Below are 21,374 nucleotides of genomic sequence, written 5' to 3' on the forward strand. Positions count from 1 at the left end.
TACTGTGGCTTTATGATGAATGTAATCATTCTTATGCAAGATCTCACAGTTTTATTACATGCTTATTATTAGTAAAACAATCAATGGGAACTCAATTAACCTCTAACCCTCCTCATTGTATCTCTACATGGTCCTGGTAGCACAGTGTAAACACATAACCTGGACTATAAATCTTTGAACACTAAACGTTGATCATCTGGGAGCCTCGTTTCCAGTGGAATTTGAATCTCTGGGCTTACAGACACTTGGATGACAATACAGAAACAGTATGGAGGCGTTTGTCTTATTTCTGTTGTTTTAATTAAATTACTTCAATTGTACTGGATTTGGCTGCAACGCCGTTTACCCCTGAGACTCCAGAAGTGTTTTGTGGACTCAAACCCGTTCACCCCCACTACATCGTCACAGTGGTGAGGAGATGATGAGTGGATTCTCCGTTTTGGGTGAACTCCCCCTCTTTAAGGAGCCCAGGGTGGGTGTTTTACTCTGAAAGCGCCCAGCAGAAGTGTCCCTGCTCAGCCCTCGCGGCTTCACACTGGTCCTCCTCCCGTCGTGTCAGCCGAGGCCAGCATCACCTTCTCTCCATGTCCGTGTTGTTTCCCTCCGTTACCTTCCTCTCCTTCGCCTCCGCAGCTTCGCCGGCTCTTCGTCTTCCTCTCCACTCGTAGAAGAACCCACGTTTCTTCTGCTTCCCCCGGAGCCCCGCGCGCATCGCCGTGCACCTCGGTCCGTCGCGGCGCTGCGCATCAGCCGGGAAGAGAAAAACATCCATCCACGACGACGACGAGGAGGAGGAGGAGGAGGCGAGGTGCGAGCACAGCGACGCCCATTTTGACACCTCCTGAGTCGAGGGCCACGTCTCGCTGTCCTCACCATGTCCTGCCCGGCTGTGATTCTCTCCAACGAAGGCTCCCCTCGCTTGTAGCCGCCTCTCCTGGTCCTTTCTCGCCCGCCTTGCCCGGCAGCATCTTCGGCAAACACCCAAGGGGGCCGGGGGGCTGCTGTGGAGCTCCGCGCTCCCTGGATGAGCAGGTCTCTTTCCTGCAGGTGAGCGCGCTCCTCCTCTCATTTCACACATTTAAACCCAACCTGCTTCACTGTGCACGGTGCTCGTGTGTCATGCGAGGTTGTGGGTCCATGCATTGTTGTGATAAAGCTGCTGTTGCATGCTCTGCTATAGTAAACAAGTGTGGCCTAGATTCTGCAGCACAGCAGGCTGCTGCTGCGAGATGTGACTCACACGGAGCCATCCTCATCACACACCAGTGTTATTGTGCAATTTATAACGAGGTTTTATTATAAACAAGTGCAGTTTCAGTTGATCTTCTTCCTTTTCATTTGTATTCCATTGCATTCAAAAGGCTCTGATTTAATTTGGTAGTCAAATGTGCAAAAGCAAGTGATTAAACAAAACTGAAATAATCTATCATCAATATCAATATATATCATTTAAATTGCCAAGAATTCACTTGTTCCAAATCTGAAATGTGAATATTTGCTATATCTCTCTGCTTCAATATCTTAAATATCACATTATTATTTATTTTAAGTGTAAAGACAGATTTTATTTAAATCTTAGGTAGATTAATAAGTTATGAATATTATCATGTTGTTGTTATTATCTCCTCACTGTGCTTGTGCAATGCAGAAGCATTATATTGATATATGTTGTTATATGGCTATGGATGGAAATCATAAAGCAGTAGTTATGTTGTTGAGTGTTGGTTTGACGTCCTTTTAGGCTTTATTGGGAAACACCAAATCGATGGGGGGGGGGAAGTGTTTATTTACATCCTGTGTAACTGATTAGTGTGTGTGTGTGTGTGTGTGTGTGTGTGTGTGTGTGTGTGTGTGTGTGTGTGTGTGTGAGCCGCCACTTTTACCCTGAGCAGATCAATAAAGTGTGAACTCACCTGTTTCACATTGACACCGAGATACTGCCAAGTAACGTCTCTGCATATCATTACTGTGAATCCATGTAGTGACATACATCATCAGGCTGAGCCACAGCCGCACACAGCCACACACGGACACACACAGCCGCACACAGACGCACACACCACACACAGCGTTACTGTCCGCCTGCAGTGCGGTGTAGCAGACTGCTGATTCGTGTGCAGAGTCTGAAACAGGAAAATCAGCCGTCAAAATAAAGAGAGGAGGGGCGTTCAGACTGCTGATCGCCCAAACCCATGTTTACTTACTAACACACACTCACACACATACTCACACACACTCACACACACTCACACACACAAGCGCAGTCAATGGAGATCAGTCAGCAGCGTTCCCTGGCAACAGTGATGTGCGCTGGTCAGGGCCCATGCCAAATTTAGCCCTGCCAGTCAGTGCTGTGTGTTTGTGTGTGTGCACACATGCTTCATCTGCAGGATTGTGTTGATAGGACTGGCTGGCTTTTCTGTTCCCATTGAGACAACACCCACAGGGAATATACATATATCACAGCTTTTTGTCTCCTGCAAGGGGATTTACATCCATGGGACCTGTAGTTTGTGTGTGCGTGTTTATAATGTTCATTTCTCCTCATCGTTGTTGCATCTCCTGTAACAGCATCATATCAATGGTGACTATTGATAGACATAGATGGATAGATAGATAGATAGATAGATAGATAGATAGATAGATAAATAGATAGATAGATAGATAGATAGATAGATAGATAGATGGCAGAGTTTTTATGTCGTGCATTTGTTAGATTCTCTTCATTTCTTTCCAATGCGAAGCGTTAATTTGTGATGAGAATGTGCTGATGCTGCCCCAGGTGGACCCGAGCTCCGAGGCAGAACCTGCTGCTGCAGCAGTGCATCGGGGTCATTTGGTCAGAATCAGGCACCTGCCCTCAGTGATCCCAACCCCACCCCTCCACCCCCACCATCCCTGTAAGCTGCTCTAATGCCATTAACCCAGGGGGCTGTGTGGGACTTAGACGGGGGCATATCCGCTCTGCCCAGGATGGATTAACATCAATCTGGCAACACACCAGCGCATAGACACAAATGCAAATGCACACAAACCTAGACAGAGCAAGACGTCCATGAGCTTATCCCGCAGGCCAACTGTGTGTCTGTTGATTTGTTGACGTGTTTACCATGTGCTGACTTGTTTACCTCTAAAGACCCTCCTCATTAAGACGCCTCTCTCTCTCTCCTCTTCCTCCTCAGACAACATCAGTGGCCTCAACCCACCACACCTACCTGTGGTCCTCCTCCGTGCCCTGTGGCGTCCCTCCTCCCTCCCTGCCCGAGCTCGCTGCTCCTCCTTCTCCTCTCGGTCTCCCGCCACCGAGTCCAGCTGTGGCCCTCGCAGGGCGCGCTCGCTGGCTCTCACCTGACAGGTCCCTGGCCTCAGGACGACAGCCAGGACCAACACGCTCCCTACATGAGGGACAAAGCAACCCAGGTGAGGATTTACATCTTTGAATTTGTAATATTTGGAAATGTTACTGCAAACCCATTCTCTTGTTGAGATAAAGCAACGTCTGCTTTTTTTACCAATGTCTGTGAAAAGTGTACTGGTATATAAATAAGGAATGATATCGGTCCAGGAGACGAGCCCTGAGGCATGCCACGTGTTCATGGTGCTCTGTGAATACGGCAGCTCACCTGTCTATCAAATATATGTTGTAACTTAAAAAAAAAAGAAAGCTGTGTGAAAATCAATTTTTGTGTTTTGAAATGTTGTCCACCCCCCCGTTCAGACACAGTGGTACTGGACACTCGCCGGATGTATTGTTTGTGTGTTTATGCTGCAGACGATCAATGCAAAGAGTCGGAGAGATGTTGCAGACGCTTGCATCATCCGGCTGTGTTTCCTCTTGACTGTCAATCAGTGACGGACTTTAAACCAAACTCATGTCAAACAGACGTTCGCTCTTTATAACGTCTCCTCAGGTCATATCTGCTGTTCTACTTCCAACACTGAGGTTTTACCCTCACACACACCTCTGTTGTAATCGTTCTTAACTGCACTAAAGCTTCCTTACTGTTTCTGTTAAGTACTGTCAACAGTGCCCCTGTGATTATAACAGCAGCTTCAGAGCTGCTCCTCTACAGGGCAGTGTTTCCCAAACATTTTAGCTTTAGATGGAGCGATCACAGGTCGAGGCCCCAGCGTGGACATGACTCATCAGAAGGTCTCCTTCTCACAACGTGAAATTTGAAGGATGTCTTTCCAGATTCAGTGTTTGTGTCTTGAAGCAAGAAAAAGTAGAATAATTGAATAGTTCCAAGCTAAAAGTCGATCATATTCCAGCCCCTGTTAGTTGTCTTTAGGCTCCTAGGGTTTGGAGCTGTTGAAGTCACAGAGTATGAAGATGTTTTAGGTTGTTAGGACTGGTCCTGATGTGCGTTTATTAATCCAAGTCTGTTTTTCTTTTGGTTGAGTCTCATGATTTGGCTGTGAAATGCTTGTGTGTTTCACATTTTGTTCTAACCAGTGTGTGTGTGTGTGTGTGTGTGTCTCAGACCCCCAGGGCCTGGGCAGATGAGAGGAGGAGGGGCTCTCACAAACGCTCGGCCTCCTGTGGGAGCACCGACCAGCTCAAGGAGGTCAGTGTATTATTCTGCTCTTTGAGCCAAACAAACAACCAACTGGAGAGAAGCACTCTCCGATGTGTGTGTGTTTTTATTTTTTTATACCGTCCTCATTGCACTGCAGTTTTCCTGGAGGGGGTCGTTAAATAAATGGCAAAGCATTGTGTGTGTGTGTTCTTCACTTAATGCACGGCCATTAATACTGCATGTATATACTGTGTCTGCATTACAGCCTCTCTCTCTCTCTCTCTGTCTGAACATCCACAGATTGCCAAATTGCGTCAGCAGCTCCAGCGCAGCAAACGCAGCAGCCGCCATCGGAGGGAAAAAGACCGCAAGTCCCCGTTCAATGGCAGCCACACTATCATCCAGTCCCAGGTGGGTGCAGGAGAGTTCGTGTGTTTATGTTTATTAAGCAAGTGATCCCCAGTTTCTTCTTCTGAAACGTTGCTCCTACAAGTGCAGCTGTAACGTCTCCTCTGTGGGCTGAGCAGTAAACACAGAAACATGGAGTGTGAGACATCTCACTGCAGCTGGATGAAAGTCAGGAGCTCAGTGCGCCACATCTGGAAACCGCTGCAGGATCTGTATTAAACCCAGTGTTTGTGTGTTCTGCAGTCGCCTATGCCCAAGACCATCCTGATACCCATCCCTATAGCCAAGTCATCGGCCCCCCGCTTCCGCAACAGCATGGAGGGCCTCAACCAGGAGATAGAACGCATCATCATCCGAGACACCCCCGAGAAGGAAGAGACCATTGTTGTGAGCTCCCCTAAGATTTCACTGTTTGGGCTCATTTATAAATGAGGCCTGAGGATTCACACACCATCACTGGCCGGGGATTAATCCTCAGAGCGAGGTTGTTATTGTGACCTCATTTGTGTGTGTGTGTGTGTGCAGCCACAGGACGTTCCAGATGGGCACCGTGCCCCCCCACCTGTCCCCCCGCAGCAGCGCAGCAGCAGCACGCGCAGCATCGACACACAGACGCCCTCGGGGGGCGGCCTGAGCAGCAACCATAGCAACTGCAGCAGCCGCCCCGACTCCATCTCGCCCTCCTACCTCACCGTCCTCAACGACACCAGCGGAGGCAGCCCCTACGAGGAGAAAGGTGATGAACTGACAGACGTGCACACATCTCAGCGTGTGCATACAGCCCACACTCATGCACGTGATTTCACTTTGCTGTCCACAGAGCTGGGGCCCTACTCGCCGCTGCCGAAGTACGCTGCCTCTCCCAGACCCAACAACAGCTACATGTTCAAGAGGGAACCTCCAGAGGGCTGCGAGAAGGTCAAAGTGTTCGAGGAGTCCATGTGAGTGGGATGACCCAGCATGCACTGTTAGATCTCACAGGATGCCAGCAGACCCCAGACGAAGGGGTCAGACGTGTCCTGCCCTGGGCTTGATGTTTTATTTTAGAGTGGAACATTTTGTTTTGTGTCTCTCTGAGAGTTCACCTGCAGCACATCGTTTCTAATGTAACTGGCTTAACCACCATGTCCTGTCATGTTTCCAGGCCCAAACTTCTGCAGGACATCCCGACCTTCCTGTGTCCCGACCGCAACAAGGTCAACTTCATCCCCAACAGCGGCTCTGCCTTCTGCCTTGTCAGCATCCTGAAGCCCTTACACCCCGCCCCGGAGCTCAGCTTCCGCCCCGGGGTGGGCCTGCGAAGCCTGTCCCCGGCCCTCGTGCCTCTGTCCACCCAGCCCTGCCTCCTGGAGGAGCCCGAGAGCTTCTGACCAGGTTCTCCAAGTCGCCACAAAACAAGCATCCCCCCCCACCCCCTCCCTCTTCCAAACGAAATCAGAAAACATTTGAAATTAGGAAAAACAACTCTCCTGCTCCAAAAAATGCCTTCAGCATGCCAGCTACGCTCTCTCTGATGTCCTGATCTTGTTGAAAAGTGCTTCCCACTGCCTCTCCACCTCAGACGACTCCGACTCGAGAGCCCTGCAGCGCCGTGCGGGCGGTGCAGCCAACATCTCATCGCTTTCTTCTACCTTCAGTGCTGCTGGTTATGTTCCTGTTTTTTGGGAGGAAAAGGGTAAAAAAAAGGACAGACTCTTTTTTTTTCATCGTATTATACCATGGCGCCTTTCCACGGACATATCTCTTTTTCTATATGTAGTTATTTCTCTTGATATGAAATATGCCTTCCATTACGAATAACAAAAAGGCTGCTGGTTTCCTTTGCGACCAAGAGATTTACAACAGAGGCTGATTCTGGTGCTGCCTGATCTATCGTAGCAAAACCTGAAGGGTCGTGAAAAGGAGAAGTAAAGAAAACGTGCCTGATTTTTTTAGACCGCTCAGTTTCTCCAAACCAGCTTAGTGCTGCGATCGTGTTCACTCATGATCTTTGCACTACGGTGGCCATAGATACACACAGAAGAAGAACAGGGCCAGTCTGAAAAGATACAAGCGAGGAGGTGCAGAGTCCACGCTACCTTTAAACCATCTGTTTTGTACTTGAATCAGCCCGTGACAGAGAGAGGATCTGGTTCAAGCTGATGCCTTTGCTTCACTAACTGGTAGCAGCGTGCTGGGCCCCCCTGCTGGCCGCTGTGTGTATCTATGGGAAACACAGGCCAGGGCTGTGGTGTGTGCAGCGTGTCCGACCTGTGTCTGCTTCCCAGGCGCCAGCCTTTGCTCGCAGTGTCCTTTTTTTTTACTCCAGCACCATCACGACCTCCCTCCTTCTGTTCCTCCTCTCTCTCTTCTCTTTTCTTTCCCTCACTGTCACTGTAAAGCTGATTTCCTTCTGTCTTGCTCAAACTGTGTTGTTGTGAAGCATGTCCAGAGGGGCCTGGGCCCGCCGCTGCAGGACAGGCCTCCTCTGGCTCTGCGGGGCCCTGAGCACGGAGAGGTCATGACCCCTAGTGCGACACCGAGCTACACTTGGTGGCTGCAGTGTCGTGACACGGGACCCAGACCTCTCCACGCCTGGGCCCGTCCTCCTGTATATGTCATTACCACTTGACTGTGCCTGCCACGTGGGGATAGGAATGTACTGGATCTGTAAATATAGAGGCACACTGTGTTTGTATTATCAGCTGACAAAGATATGTATCTGAATGAGTCGATTATTGTACCATATAATACCCGTCACCCCCAAACCTCGCCCCTCCCGTCCCCCTGCTGAGTACTGTGAATTACTACGTCTCATTATTGTGAATGATTATGTATTTATTTATCAGACCGGAGTGTAATTGGGTCTTCAGAGAATTTTAATCAAGAATAGGTCACATCGTCCATCTCAGGTTGTAGTGAATAGGACACGAAAAGAGAAGATGTACTTAACTCCTCAGCGCACACTAACAGTCTACATGAGAGAACCAACAGCTGCTGTGTCTGTAGCCGCACACGGCGGAGAACCTGGATGATGGAAACCTGTAGCAGTAGTCAAGAGGTGTCATTCGTTTCAGCCAGTCGCTTCAAGAGTCGAGTTCCAAAATGAGAGATCCACCTGCTGAGAAACAATCCCACCCACAGCGACACGGTTCAACATGTTTACAAGAAAATCTAAGTAGCTTGAAAGAACAGATTCACCAACGTGGAAGTACTGATTGATTTACAACTTTTGTTTTTCTTTTCAAAGTGGATAAGCGGCATTTTGGAATGAGGCTCGACGCAAGAAATCTCAACACTATGATTCTCTGTTTGCTTGTCCAGTTTATTGGAAACAGAACTGCCAAGTTTTCATCTGTTTAACTCCTCCACTCAAAATAAAAAGGCATAGTTGAATTAAATGAAGCGTCTGTGATTGATTTGAGAAATACATTCTTGTGGTTTTTGAAAGTGTGAAAATCAACATCAACTAAAGCTTGTGTAGAAAAGCAGATACTTCTGTGCAGATTTTATACAAAGAAATCACTCCCATAATGCACTCTGATCGCACGATCACTTTGACATCTCAACCTCTTAAGTTTTCAACTTTATCAATAGCATACATTATAGGAGGTTAAAAAAAGATAAACATTCATAAATGTTGATTTCCCGACAAACAAATTGAATAATTCTGAATTTCATCCACAACAGGTAAGGAAATGTATTTCATGAGGTGGTAACAACTCTCCAGTGTTCATCCTGTTTCAATATATTTCCCAAATCCATCTGTGCAAATACAACACACAGCTCATAATATTAAGTATTTTACAGTGGTTGTTTTTCTACAGTGTTACTTTAGTGATATAATCTGAAAATAAATACATTTAGCTGCATCTTAGGTCCTGTTATCTTTAGGTTTGTATTTCAACCCACTTAAAATAATTACATCCCTTTATGCAACGTTAAAACTTCCTTCAAGAGAACCTGAAATAAATGTTGCAGCTCATCACACATTCTTCTTGGCCTTGGACTTTTGTGATTGTGAAATCTCGACGACCGACGGGAGATGATTTTATTTCGAGCGCTCAGCCCAACAGAATCAGGGATGAGCGTCAGAAAAGGTCATGAACCGGGGGCTGTCGTCTCAAACGCCACGAGAAAGACCTTCCAGTATCATGAAGCTGATTAGTAGATTAACAGGAACCGATAAAAACAGTTTGAATTAGTTATTTGATGATATAAAAACAGTAATGACCAAAAGCAACTACAGCGCCAAATCTGGATCCAAATGAAATCGAAAATGCAAGATGGCCGCAGCTTTATCTGGGATATTCTGGCTTAATTTCCTCACAATTGAGCTCATGTGATATTAAATACTCCACTTTAGAGGTTGCATGTAATTCAGATCTAGAATACCTGAACCCAGCCGCCTGATAACCAGCATCATGATACTTGAGGGTCACTGTTCTTATCGTGTGCAAATTCAGTCTAGTGACAGACACAGGGTCCCGTCTTATCTCATGGTGACAATCATGTGCTCCTACATGTAACTACATTACAGATTAAATACACTTTTATATCCTGGGTCCCTTGTGATGTGTACACACGGCAAACGGACCCACACCCAAACAACGCAAACATGAACTTAAGACGGAGAAGCACACAATGCTGTCCAAAAGAAACCTGTAACCCAATCACTCACTCTGCTCTACAGACACCGCTGAAAGCTAATAGTGAAAAGCAACACAAACCGCACAACGTTTGCAGTGTGCACAGGAGTCAGCGGCTCCTTGTGTAGTGCTAACAGTCTTTTTCAGCTGAGGAGGATGTTCAACAACAGCATCTGGCTCCACTGACAGTTTGTTTTCTCCAGTGTCAAAGATCGTCCTCCAGTGTAACATCAACAAGAGTATTTGCAGTTGTGTAGTTGTGTAGACTGTTGTCTCCTTGTAACAGATATGGATTTGTGTTTCACTCCTAGTGTGAGATCATTTACTTGGGTGTTGTCATGAAATCGCAGTAATCCTTGGATATAAATCATACACTGTAACACACGCGCACACAAACAGACACACACGCACACACACACACACAAACGGAGAGAGAGAGCTTCAGGCATTGAGCAGCTCATCTGCAGAGCGTCCAATGGCGTCTGGGTTGGAAAGAGGGTCCAGGTCTGCGAACAGGTTGAACCAGGCAGACATGTCTTTGGATCCACCTGAAGCTGCTGCTGCTGCACAGACACACACAGACACACACAGACACACACACAGACACACACAGATCATTAGAGGGAAGAAGTGTTTGTTTGTCCTTAACACTGTTTCACAGCAAAGTGAGATGATTGTTTAGGGAGACCTTCGTGATCTTGAGACAAGGTGAACATCAGGACAACAAGTCGAGACAAGATCACACACTGAGAAGGATCTTACCATCAGCGGATGAACTTGGAGCCAACTGAGCTGATTGGTTCTGATTCGGAGACGCCTGCAGGGGCGGAGCTTTAAACATAGGTGGGGTTGACCAGCCTATCAAGACAAAGCAGGTTTGGAGAAATGATAAAAGACCCTGGTATTCTTTATGCTTCAACGCAGCTGCATCACAAAGACTAACCAGTCAGTGTGGTGCAGTGAGCTCTTTCCGCCAGCAGAGTGCAGTGTGACTAACCTGTGGCACTCAGACTGTGATCCAGCAGCTGGGAGGGCAGGAAGCCTGCGGGACTGGGCGGACACGCTGCTTGCCCACTGCTTGTTGGTGCTGTCCCTGCAGGAGGGACAGTAGGAGGGACAGTGGGAGGGTCAAACATCCCGAACGCATCCTGCCACTCTTTGCTGAAGTCATCGCTGGCTCCAGGGCCCGGGCTGAGGAGATCATTGAGGAAAGCCATGTCCCCTCTCTCACTGTCCTCCTCATCGGGTCTCAGCCCCGTCCCTGCAGGGTAGGACAGACCGCCCGAGAGCAGAGTACCACCTTGAGAGGAAAAGGTGGAGAGAGAAGAAGCTTTAGAAGAACATACACAGCTGATTCTGGAAAGGCCGGACATGTCAGTTTGTTACAAAGCAACAGATGCAGATTAGAAGGTAAAGTTTGACCTTGAAAAAGAGAAAAATACAGTGAAGAGACATTTATGTTGAGTAAAGCCTTTTCAAAGCAAACAGGATTAATGATCACTCTCAAAATATCCAGAGGAGACTTAGAAGTGCAGCAGATGTTGAAGTGTTCTTCCTGAATGACAAAGGTGAAAGGAAAGAAAGCCTCTTGCAGCAGTGAAGACAGAATCAAGACATCAAGAGCAGGAAAGCTGAACTCCAACCAAGCCAAGTCAAAGGGAAGAGGAGAACCAGTGAGGCAGCTGGGAGTTAGAGATCACAGGTGGAGGAAGCAGTCGACAGGCAGCTGGTTTACCGGAGGCAGGCAGCTCAGAGAGGCTGGACTGGAAGCTTCCAAAGCCCCAGAGTTCACTCTGCTCTCCAGCCTGAGGAGGAGACAGGAGCTGGGGCTGGAGTGGGGCACTTGTTGGTGTTGGGAGCTGTGGTGGTGTTAAACCACTGGCCACCAGCATCAGGTCTTCATCAGGGCGTGCTGGCGTTCCACTGAGATCATGCACACCTGAAGTGGGTGTGGAGGCATTTTGGTGCACTGAGATCAAAGTATCATGAAGCCAAACAGTATCTGATCCCAAGTCAGCAACAGGAATCGCAATGTACACATTCAAAGTATTATTCGCACAAGCTTGTGCATTAACAATAATGTTTCTATCAAATGTTCTTAACACACACTTACCATAGTCAGTGGTTTGGCTGTCTCCATCAAAGCTGTGAGCAGTGTCTGGGAGAGAAGGCACAATCAAAATAAAAGAATGAAACTCTTGATTCATTCTGACCAACAGATCAACATTCTGTCAGACTAGAAGATGTGGCATGAGTTTGGATCAAACTAAACAATGGTTTGGTTCTTTTGTGGTGTGAAAACACTTTTTGGGATCGTTCTGACTTTAGACATCATTAAACAATAGAGGAAGAAAAAGAAGCAGCTGCAGGGTTATGTGCGCTCATAGCCTGCAACGATGACAGGTTTGGAGGGCGGTACGTACCTATGTCAGAAGCACTTCCTAATGGCTTGTCATCATCCAAGGACACCAGACTGGGGAATTAGAAAAGGACAAAAAATGAAAAAGGGCCTCATCTCATCAAGCTTTCTACAGTAACCTCTCTCTGATGCTGAGCTGCTGTTAAGAGGCACACGTTCTGATCTTCTAACGCCCTAAACTATTACATAAGTAACTGCTGTCCACACACACACACACACACACACACACACACACACACACACACACACACACACACACACACACACACACACACACACACACACACACACACACACACACACACACACACACACACACACACACACACACACACACACACACACACACACACACACAATTAGCCTCATATTTGAGGAAATAGCTGAGGTGATGAAACAGAGTGCATTTGGTTTGTTAATAGCTTACACAGGATACAATTATTTTCTGATAACGTGAAACAACATTTGCACCTAAAATGAAACCAACATGTGTGTTGATTGTGTTCTCACTTGTCTGTGTTGCTCTGCAGAGTCTTCTCCTTCTTATCCAACTGTCTCTCCATCTCTGTGATCTGCTCCAGTGGATCCCGCAGGTCCTGTGGGACGAAGGATTTCAGAAAAAGCTTCAGGTTCAAGGAGTTGGTCCACCACAGTCACAGAACTCCTCCGAGTCACTTCCTTAGTCTGATGTACCTTGAGTGTGGTGAACTGGTATGGTACGTGTCCTTGAAAGGCCTCGTGGATTGCAGACATGGCGTGGGCTGTCTTCTCCCAGAAATGCAGCAGAGTGGTCTGTCATGACAGGAGAGCAGGATCAACACAGACAACCAGCAGGTAAACACATCAACAGGCTTGGCCCACACTTCATCTTTCAACTACTACTATTGATGAACTTACCTGGTAGGTACCGAGGGAGTGGGACAGCATGTTGCAGCGGCTCGCTCCCAGCATGTCCACCTTCTGACACACATCATTCTTCAGCTTCTCAAACTGGCTCTTCGACCCTCTGACCTGGGCTTGGACCTGACAACAGAAAGACAAAATACGAGATGATACATCACTGACTGTGATAACACACATCAGAACTCTTCAGTTGAAGAGGCCTTCCACCGACCTTGCGGAACTTTTCCAGCTGTTTGTAGGTGTCTGGGTCCAGTTCTTGGGATATGTCTTTCATCCAGAGCAGAGCTCCTCTGTACTCTGTGCGAGACTTCTCCATACGAGTGACCGTCAGCAGCGTGTCTGCGATGGCACGACGCCGGAACGTCTCCACTTCCTGGTACAAACGTTGCAGTGGTGGGCAAAGTGCCATCCTTTGAAAAAAAAATAAATAAGGTTGAGTACTTGAAAGTTTAAGATTATTTGAAATGGATTGGATATCCATTAGTTTAGCACTTAATGACTGGTTTCATTGAGTTCTGCTGCTGCTGACCTCTGCTTGGCCGAGGTGCACAGGGCCTTGCTGGTGACATCCATCATGTTGCCGGCCTTGGTGCGATCATGTTCACCCTGGAAGTGCAAAAACAGGCCGAGCTCGTTCTCCTCCTGAGACAAGCCTGTTGTGCAAGGGAAGGTCAAGGATTTTATAAATCACCAAAGTTCAAGTGTACTTCCAAGTGTAAAGATCATTGTTCTCATAATATCACAGTTATTAGTTGTGTGACTCACGTGTGATCCTGTGCTGGTACTTCTCGATCACCTTCAGCAGCTCTGTGCACGTGGACTGAACCAAACGGAAGAACTGCAGAGACAAACCAGGTCAGAGTTACACACAAAAAACAAGTAACTAAAAGAGGTTCGTCTTGAGACCTGTCACACTTTGTTATTATTAAGTGAAAATATAAAGAGGAGGAAGTAAGAGAGTAGAGGGAGGAGACGGAGTCGAGTTACTGATTAACTCTTGTATCAACACTACCTACTTTCAGCCTGTGTGCATCAGCAGAGGCCAAACACCTGTCTGTGTCCAGCTCTGACCGCTCCTACACAACACACCTTCCTTGATGTTGATCAGTGATATGAGCATAGCTGGTCAAGCTCATCTTCATCTAGTGGCTCTGTCTGTGTCACAGCAATGTGGTGGTCACTACATTTACAGGTGCCCATCACTACTTTTACTTTTGTCTCCGATTGTGAGGTTCCTTGTCTCATCATCATCACAGGTGAAATTGAAGGATATAATAAAATATGCCATGCAGTTGAGTTCACTTTCAATACGATCAACATTTGTCATACAAATATTGACTCAATCTAATCTGATGTTCTATTCAAGAAGCCCACAGGTTGCAAGGTAAAGCTGCTGATATGAAATTGGAAAATGCACTGAGGCAACACTCTGGTAAAAGCCAGATTAAAATCAGGTCGTCTGTGAGGCTGCCGTCCACAAACGGCTCCAAATCTAATTTGTCCAGGTGATTTTAGTGCTCGGCTGGGTCACAGAAAGCTGGAGGTCAAGATGACGTTGAAGAAGACAGATCTTCTTACAATTTTCTGTTCCTCTTTCAATGCTGTCCCCTGTTTTCTCATTCTGTGCCGGTCTCACAGGGACATGCAATCATGGGACAGTGAGAGCATGAGGACATAAGAGGCTGGATCTTGTTCCACAGCAAACAAAAGCCTCTCAGTACATCGGAGTGAAACATTATCCCGTCCCTGTCACACTGGACCAAACAGCTCAATGCCAGCCAGGTGTCAGCCCATCCACTATCATTTGATGCACCGGTGAGGAAGGACTCGAGAGGCGAGGGACACGCTGTACCCTGCCGACTTCATTTCCACAGCTCTCATGTGGCGAGAGACCTCTAATCACACTGGTAAGAAAAATGACTCTGCAAACAATGGGCACCTTGTGACAACAGACTGAAACAGCATTCTGAGCTACAAACAGTGGAGCTGCATGTGCTACTTTCAGAGCCGAGTGTTTCTGACAATAACAAATCTAAAACTCCTCCTGTCCTACCTCCAGCTTGGCGTCCAGGTCAGCGTCGGACGCCACCACATACTCGTCCTCCTTCTTGCCCGTGGCCTTGATGAGGACCTGCTTGGTCTTCCAGAACTTCTTCTGCATGCGCGCCATCACCGAGCTGTCGCTCAGCAGATCCCCTGCAAACCTGGAACACAGAGCAGCGGATCAGTGGGGGGGAGCCGTGTTTATATATGGCTCTGAAGTTCTGCTAGAAACAACAGTTGTTTCATATCATAATTACAGTACCACTGCTGTTAACACATACCCGTCCATCCTTAGATATTTGCCCTTTACTGTTCTGAAAGAGAAAAAGAAGAGATATTCAGGCAGAGGATTAAATCAGCAAGTTCAAGTCTTGGTCTGAGGGGCTGCAGACTGGTTGCAAACGTATTTGTGTTGCATATTATCATACACAGGCCATTTAATATGCTTTACGGACATAAAGGAAGCATAAAGGTTGCGATAAAAAAAGGTTAAATGTTTTTTCAAAAGTATAGACGGTATTAAAAGACTAATTATAAAACAGATGATTAAATGAAGGTGCAGGACTGGGTGATTAATTGAAGGTCCTGGCAAACCGAGCGGTTCAGACTGCTGACGTCCATCGGGAGCTGGTTCCAGGAGGAGGCAGTCGATGCTAAATGCAATAACACCCTGTTTAATTTGAACTCTAAGCATCACGAGATAGACCTGTCACGCCTTTATACATTCAACATGTCAGAAATATAGACTAGTTCAGACACAAGACCTCTCCTGTTAGATGAGCTTGATCTCAGAGTTTGAGATAGTGAGATGCAGATGTAGTTGCAGCTCTGAAATTCAGATTCCCATCCAGGCAATGAGTTTAAATTAGAGTGACTCAAACTATTATTGAATAAGACGCCATTACTTCACCTCTCATGGGTTTGTCCTGTTAGATTTAGCTGAGACGAAACAAACCATCACAACCAACCGAGAGCTGTGAGCTGACAGCTGTTCCACCACTGGGTTATAACCGAGCTATAGCCTGTTATCTCGGGTTATCTGCGGCTGGATCAGGTAGCTTCAGGCTAAAGAACGGGCTAATCTAATATGGTTCCTGGGATGTGACGTCCACCTGGAGACAGGGGGGGGCTGAGGGGACAGCTGTCTGTGGAGCAGGTTTCCACTTCCAGGTAAAAACACACAGACAGACAGGAAATGCAACGCGTCGTTCATCCGAGTTGTGCAAATAGACAAAGACGAGGTGAGGAAATAGAAAAATAAACACAAGGAAACCTGCTGGAGAACGTAAAGTAGCTCGTCTGCTAGCTAGTGTAGCCGTTAGCTGTCAGTGTCGTGGCCCAACGAGCGAACCTCCCGTCTCCATTTTAAACTCATCCTCCACACAGCGGGTTCCTTTGGTTTCCTGAGGTTTGATATCTAACGTGAAGCTTCGTCTGTACCTTGTTGTGGTTCAGGCGCAGCTCGGTGACGCTCCTCTCCCGACAGACACCATCATCCTCTGACTCACTGCAACAGGATATGCTAAGTGGCCGCGGCGCCGTCCGGACACACGGGGGCGCTGTTGGGAAGGTCCGCGCCGAAGATCGTCTCGAGCTGAGATGCGTGCACACATTAAATAAATTACTAACTTCTGAATGAACCAATTGAAACTACCTCCAACTTTTATGTGAACTTAACTTCAGTCAGATCTGCAAGCTGCATTAAATCTGCTTGAGATGTGGACGTGCAGTAAAACTTTGCTGAGATTTAAATCCATGCAAACTCAGTTCATAATGGGATCCAGCTCTAATGTCATTAAACAATATAGGATAATGAAATAAATGTTATATCCTATGTTTATTCATTATAAACTACATAGTCACTCATAACATTACTTTCTAATTCAGTTGTTTTTAAATGGTCATAAAGTGTTCGCGTAAAAATTATTCTACCTTGAGGAAAAAAGAAAATATAACACTCACTGGGCACTTTATTAAGAAAACCTTACTGGTAATGAAAAGTCCCTTCGCTTTTACAACAGCCTCATGATGGTGAAAACTTTCCTTTGACACAACTGCATCACGTAATTTCTGCAGATTCTTCTTCTGCACATTAATGCTGAAAGGTCAAACACTTTATATGAATCATGCTAGAGATCAGCACTTTATGAAATTCTCTAAATGAGCCTGTGTGGAACCAGCAGTCTGGCCTTGTTTTGCTCCCTGGTACATTCTGTTTAATGTGAACATTAGCTGAAGCTCCTCATGTGTATCTACTGGATTTTAAGCATTGCACTACTGCCACATGACAATGATCATCGCATGAATGAGCAGATGTACAGAAATATAATGAAATGTAACGTTGAGTCCAGGTGACAACATTTTAGGAGAGGACATAAATTTATAATTTTCTTGAGTTACAGGGAAACAAAGAAGCCCAACAATGAAATATGTGGAAAAAACTGAATGGGGTAAAAACAACCAGGACAGTGAAGAACAAAGCAAACAAAGTTTGTACAATTCAAAGTTCTGCTCCGCTGATTGTGAACGTGTGCATGTCTGTCCATTCTGTACATCCGTGGTGATGGAGTCTCTGAAGTCCTCGTCTACGCCCCCGCGTCCGTCTGACAGGCTGCGTACTTGTAGGTGTACAACTTGTTATCTGCTCCTCCACTCAACATCAGCTAAAAGACAGAAAAGAGAAAACATCAGTTTCATGTGTGAAGTTCAAGCGAGGCATCGGAATCTTTGAAGAGAACCTCTGGTGTGTCTTACCCCGCTTTCTGTCCAGTCCACACAAAACACTTTGTCCTCATGGGCTGCCAGATCGTACAGAGGCGCCTTACAGCTGGAAGACAACACGGCAACAATGGGGTGTTAAACGTATTCACTGGATTCCTCTAATCAAGAAGATTATTACACAAGCAACCAAATTTTATTCTGACAAAGACAGGAAGCTTGTTCAAGACACTGGCAGACAGCTCTTTATGTGCAGAGTGAACAGGATGTCCTGCTCGACATGAGCAACCTTTCATTCAGTAACAGGGTTGATAATAATTCAAGCTCATGCTCTCATTCAAATGGTCTTGATGTAGCAGGGGAACAAAAGAGGGGAACATGTTTCCAACTTCTGATTAAAAACACAAATTCAACAAAGGCTCCAGTGAATTATGAGCTGCACAAACCTTCTGGTGTCCCACAGTTTGACAAGGTTGTCCAGGGAGCCCGAGACCAGCTGGTGCTCATGTGAGGGCGCCCACTTCACAGCCGTGACCCAGCCGGTATGGGAGGTGAGCGACAGCAGCACCAGGGATCCGTCTGGACAAGAAGAGACATTTATAGAAAAGCTGCTAAAAGCTGCTTGTTTTTTTCCATTTATAGATTTTTTGGACATGCAGAGAAAATTGTCTTTGACATTGATATATCTATAGGGTTGTGAGATCAGTGGTACCTTTGGTGCGGGGGTCCCACAATCTGATGTGTCTGTCAGCGCTCCCCGAGGCCAGTCGTCGACACAGGGGGGAGTAGGAGATGCAGTTGAACACTTTACTGCCCGTCTGTGGAAAGGACAAAAAGGTCAGTTTATCAAACGTGACGGACGAGAACCTAGTGTCATTTCATCATTTCTTTGGCAGTGCATCTCACCAACGTTGTCTTCTGTCCTCCAGTCTCAATATCCCACACACGGATGGTGTGATCCCATGATGCACTGCAAACCTCCTCACTGTCGCACCAGAGGACGGAGGACACTGCCTCGTTGTGGCCGGACAGCGTCATCAGGGGAGTCTGTGTCAGTGTGACAACATGAAAACCTCAAACTCTGACATCCTGTCACATGTAGCATCCCACATACTCAGTTTATCGTTCTGCCCTCACCCTGGTCAGGCCGAGCTGTTGAGTCTTCTGCTTCTTCCTCGGTCTGTCAGCAGGTTCTTCAACCTCGTCCGCCTCATCTGTGGGCACTGACAGCAGAAGAAAAAGTGGTCACTTGACATTTGCTTTTTGCTCAGTGATGCTCCTTCGATCACTCTTGGTACCTACCTGCTGACCAGATCTTCAACATTTTGTCCCAGGAGCCACTGCAGAACTGAAAGGAAGCAGCAAAGACATTAGATACTTGAATTATTGCCTCTTGTATCCTTTTTCTTCTCCGTTCCTTCCAGCTTTACCTTTGAGGCAGTTGGGTCAGTGGCGACAGTGTCAACGCTCGCTGTGTGTCCCCGACAGCAGTGTCTGGCTTTCACCTTGTTCTTCTCCGAGTTCCACTCCCACATCAGGATGGTTTGGTCCATAGAGGCCGTCAGAAGCAGAGACGTCAAGCCATCTGCCAAGAGTACACCCACGGAGAACCTTTAGGAAAACCTTATGACACCTAACTGCAGAGTGAAGGTCTATACTTTGGTCCCGCTCACCTCTTTTAACCCAGGCTACATCTTTCACTACATCTGTGTGTCCTGCCAGTGTCGTCATCGCCTTGCCTTCCAGAGACCAGATCTTGGCAGTCTTGTCGTATGACCCTGTGAGAATCCTGCATAAACACAAGTGCCACAAGAAAGATAATGGGACTTCTGCATTTCAAATTCACGATCAAACATTTCCAACACACACAGTAAACCACACTGTGTGCTGTTTTGACAGGGATGCCTCTCATCTCACCATTCAGAATCTGCATCGAGGGAGCTAATCCAGTCGTCGTGCATTATACACTCCTCTGGTTCTGGGGCTGTGATCCGCTCCACATACTCGATCTCAACCACGTCTTCCTGAAACAGACGCAAAATATTTGTTATTATGCTGCCAATTTGTACATTTGTGTTGAAACACAGCACATCTGCTCGTGTTGGGGCGCTGAGGCTGGTCCTACCGTTGATATGCCTTCTGTGTCCATGTGAAAGGACAGCGACGACCGCAGGAACTGACTCCTGACCAGGAAGTCGAAATCCACTTTGTCGTGTGAGGCTGTGGAAATACAAATACATTTATATTCAACATATTACACCCTCAATTGATAAGAGGTATAGATATAGGTTGGATGAAGAGGGGGGATCCTACAGTGAGTGGAAGTCATGATTGTTTAATAAAATAATTCAGCTTTAGGAGGCTGTGATGCAGAATAGTCTGTTTTTACCATTTTTAGCCAACAGCAGTTGGTTGATAACGTTGCTGAGGTCTCCCACTTCAGAGGCAGCAGGGATGGAGAAGGGAACATCATCTACAACAAACCTACACACAGACACACACACACACACAGACACACAAACACACAGACACACAAACACGAGACCAGAGGTTGTCAATCAAATACACTCCTAACATTTGCATTTAGTGAAATCATTTGTCAATTAGCACAAAATGCCATGCTAGGGTTCTACATAGATACAGAGTTGCATAACTTAGCTCAGTGATTAAACAAGCTAAAAACATTAGCGTGTGACTGGATGTGGACAGTGGTCCGAAGCTAAGTTCCAGCTAGTTAGCCAGCATGCTAGCACCTTCCAGTTATTGGGCTTCAGGGACTCGGAGCTCACCTCTGGTCCTTAGTGAAGAACCTCGCCTGTAACTGCGACATGTTTCTGCCTCGTGTGTTTCTCTAATAAACCAGTGACTCCTGTGATTCCCAGTCTGATTCTGCTCCTCGTTCACACTCCTTCCTGTCGAGCAGCTCAGCCATGTGCTAGAGAGCCAGACGCTGCAGCAGAGCACAGATACAATCCATCGACCGGATCTGTGCTCAACCAGTGATGTCTGCCGATCATAACTTCACATTTTAAAGAAGAAAACTGAATTTATTGGTATTTTATTAGGTTTTAAACTAACAAGGTGGTTTGTTGCAAACATGTGAACTAGAAAAATGGTCTGAAAGTGCTGTAGTACGATGAAATGGATTTTAATCAATGTATCTTGCATTTAAATTGTATTTACATCAGACATTTTATTTATTTTCACAAGGACAATCAGTATTTGTGTCCCATAGATTGATAGAGATGCTTAATTTCAGCAGTCCACGTTAAGATTAAGGAGGAAAACGCATTCAATTTTTTGTTTTTATTCATTCTTATTTATTAAGGGATAACAGAACTTTTTTGGTAACTAACTGTCTCTCAAAGTCATGCCTGACTTCATTGACTGCCAATTAAAATTAGGCTAACTCTTATGATTCTTTTAATAAAATAAATCTCAAATATCAGGTTTGGTATCTTAATGGTGACCAGGAAGTTGACATTAGGGACCAATGGTTCTGGTATTCCTTGGTTGCGATGACTTGCAATTAGGGATGCACCGATATGGAAATTCTTGGCCGATACCGATATTTAAAATAACAATCTGGCCGATAGCCGATACCGATAGGCTCGTAGAACTATAAATCAAAAAGGGTCCGTCCGATCCGTCCGTCCGTCATTCCGAAACGGACTCACGGACACGGACAGATAGGACCGCCCTCTCCAACGTGGAACGCCCTCTCCGTGCCTCTTC

General features: G+C 46.4%; 3 protein-coding genes across 5 annotated transcripts; 1 reads left to right on the forward strand and 2 right to left on the reverse strand.

Moving 5' to 3' along the window:
* Nucleotides 1-2,267: 2,267 nt before the first annotated feature.
* fam117ba (family with sequence similarity 117 member Ba) lies at nt 2,268-6,298 on the forward strand. The gene is made up of 9 exons (XM_053417611.1): nt 2,268-2,313; nt 2,783-2,900; nt 3,183-3,420; nt 4,485-4,568; nt 4,821-4,931; nt 5,172-5,315; nt 5,454-5,697; nt 5,749-5,869; nt 6,073-6,298. The coding sequence occupies exons 1-9, from the start codon at nt 2,268-2,270 to the stop codon at nt 6,296-6,298; spliced, it is 1,332 nt and encodes a 443-aa protein (XP_053273586.1).
* A 1,913-nt stretch (nt 6,299-8,211) lies between these two features.
* ical1 (islet cell autoantigen 1-like) lies at nt 8,212-16,469 on the reverse strand. Of its 3 annotated transcripts, none has more exons than XM_053417262.1 (15): nt 16,362-16,469; nt 15,203-15,235; nt 14,932-15,082; nt 13,644-13,716; nt 13,408-13,531; nt 13,090-13,288; nt 12,873-12,998; nt 12,669-12,767; nt 12,486-12,571; nt 11,980-12,029; nt 11,670-11,714; nt 11,292-11,495; nt 10,554-10,856; nt 10,319-10,414; nt 8,212-10,119 (listed from the first exon to the last, which is right to left on the reverse strand). In XM_053417262.1, exons 2-15 carry the CDS (start codon nt 15,208-15,210, stop codon nt 9,998-10,000), a joined length of 1,686 nt encoding a protein of 561 aa, XP_053273237.1. In that variant the 5' UTR covers nt 15,211-15,235; nt 16,362-16,469; the 3' UTR covers nt 8,212-9,997. The 3 variants fall into 3 exon arrangements, with proteins under 3 accessions (XP_053273237.1, XP_053273236.1, XP_053273235.1); XM_053417261.1 differs by having other exon boundaries at nt 8,212-10,116; nt 11,292-11,525; XM_053417260.1 differs by having other exon boundaries at nt 11,292-11,525.
* A 404-nt stretch (nt 16,470-16,873) lies between these two features.
* Nucleotides 16,874-20,615, reverse strand: wdr12 (WD repeat domain 12). The gene is made up of 13 exons (XM_053417026.1): nt 20,429-20,615; nt 20,029-20,123; nt 19,765-19,859; nt 19,557-19,663; nt 19,313-19,428; nt 19,070-19,224; nt 18,942-18,987; nt 18,777-18,862; nt 18,546-18,686; nt 18,352-18,457; nt 18,086-18,218; nt 17,676-17,748; nt 16,874-17,584 (listed from the first exon to the last, which is right to left on the reverse strand). Exons 1-13 carry the CDS (start codon nt 20,467-20,469, stop codon nt 17,507-17,509), a joined length of 1,272 nt encoding a protein of 423 aa, XP_053273001.1. The 5' UTR covers nt 20,470-20,615; the 3' UTR covers nt 16,874-17,506.
* Nucleotides 20,616-21,374: the final 759 nt, after the last annotated feature.

This window comes from Pleuronectes platessa, chromosome 24 (genome assembly GCF_947347685.1).
Source record: "Pleuronectes platessa chromosome 24, fPlePla1.1, whole genome shotgun sequence".
NCBI lineage: Eukaryota > Metazoa > Chordata > Actinopteri > Pleuronectiformes > Pleuronectidae > Pleuronectes > Pleuronectes platessa.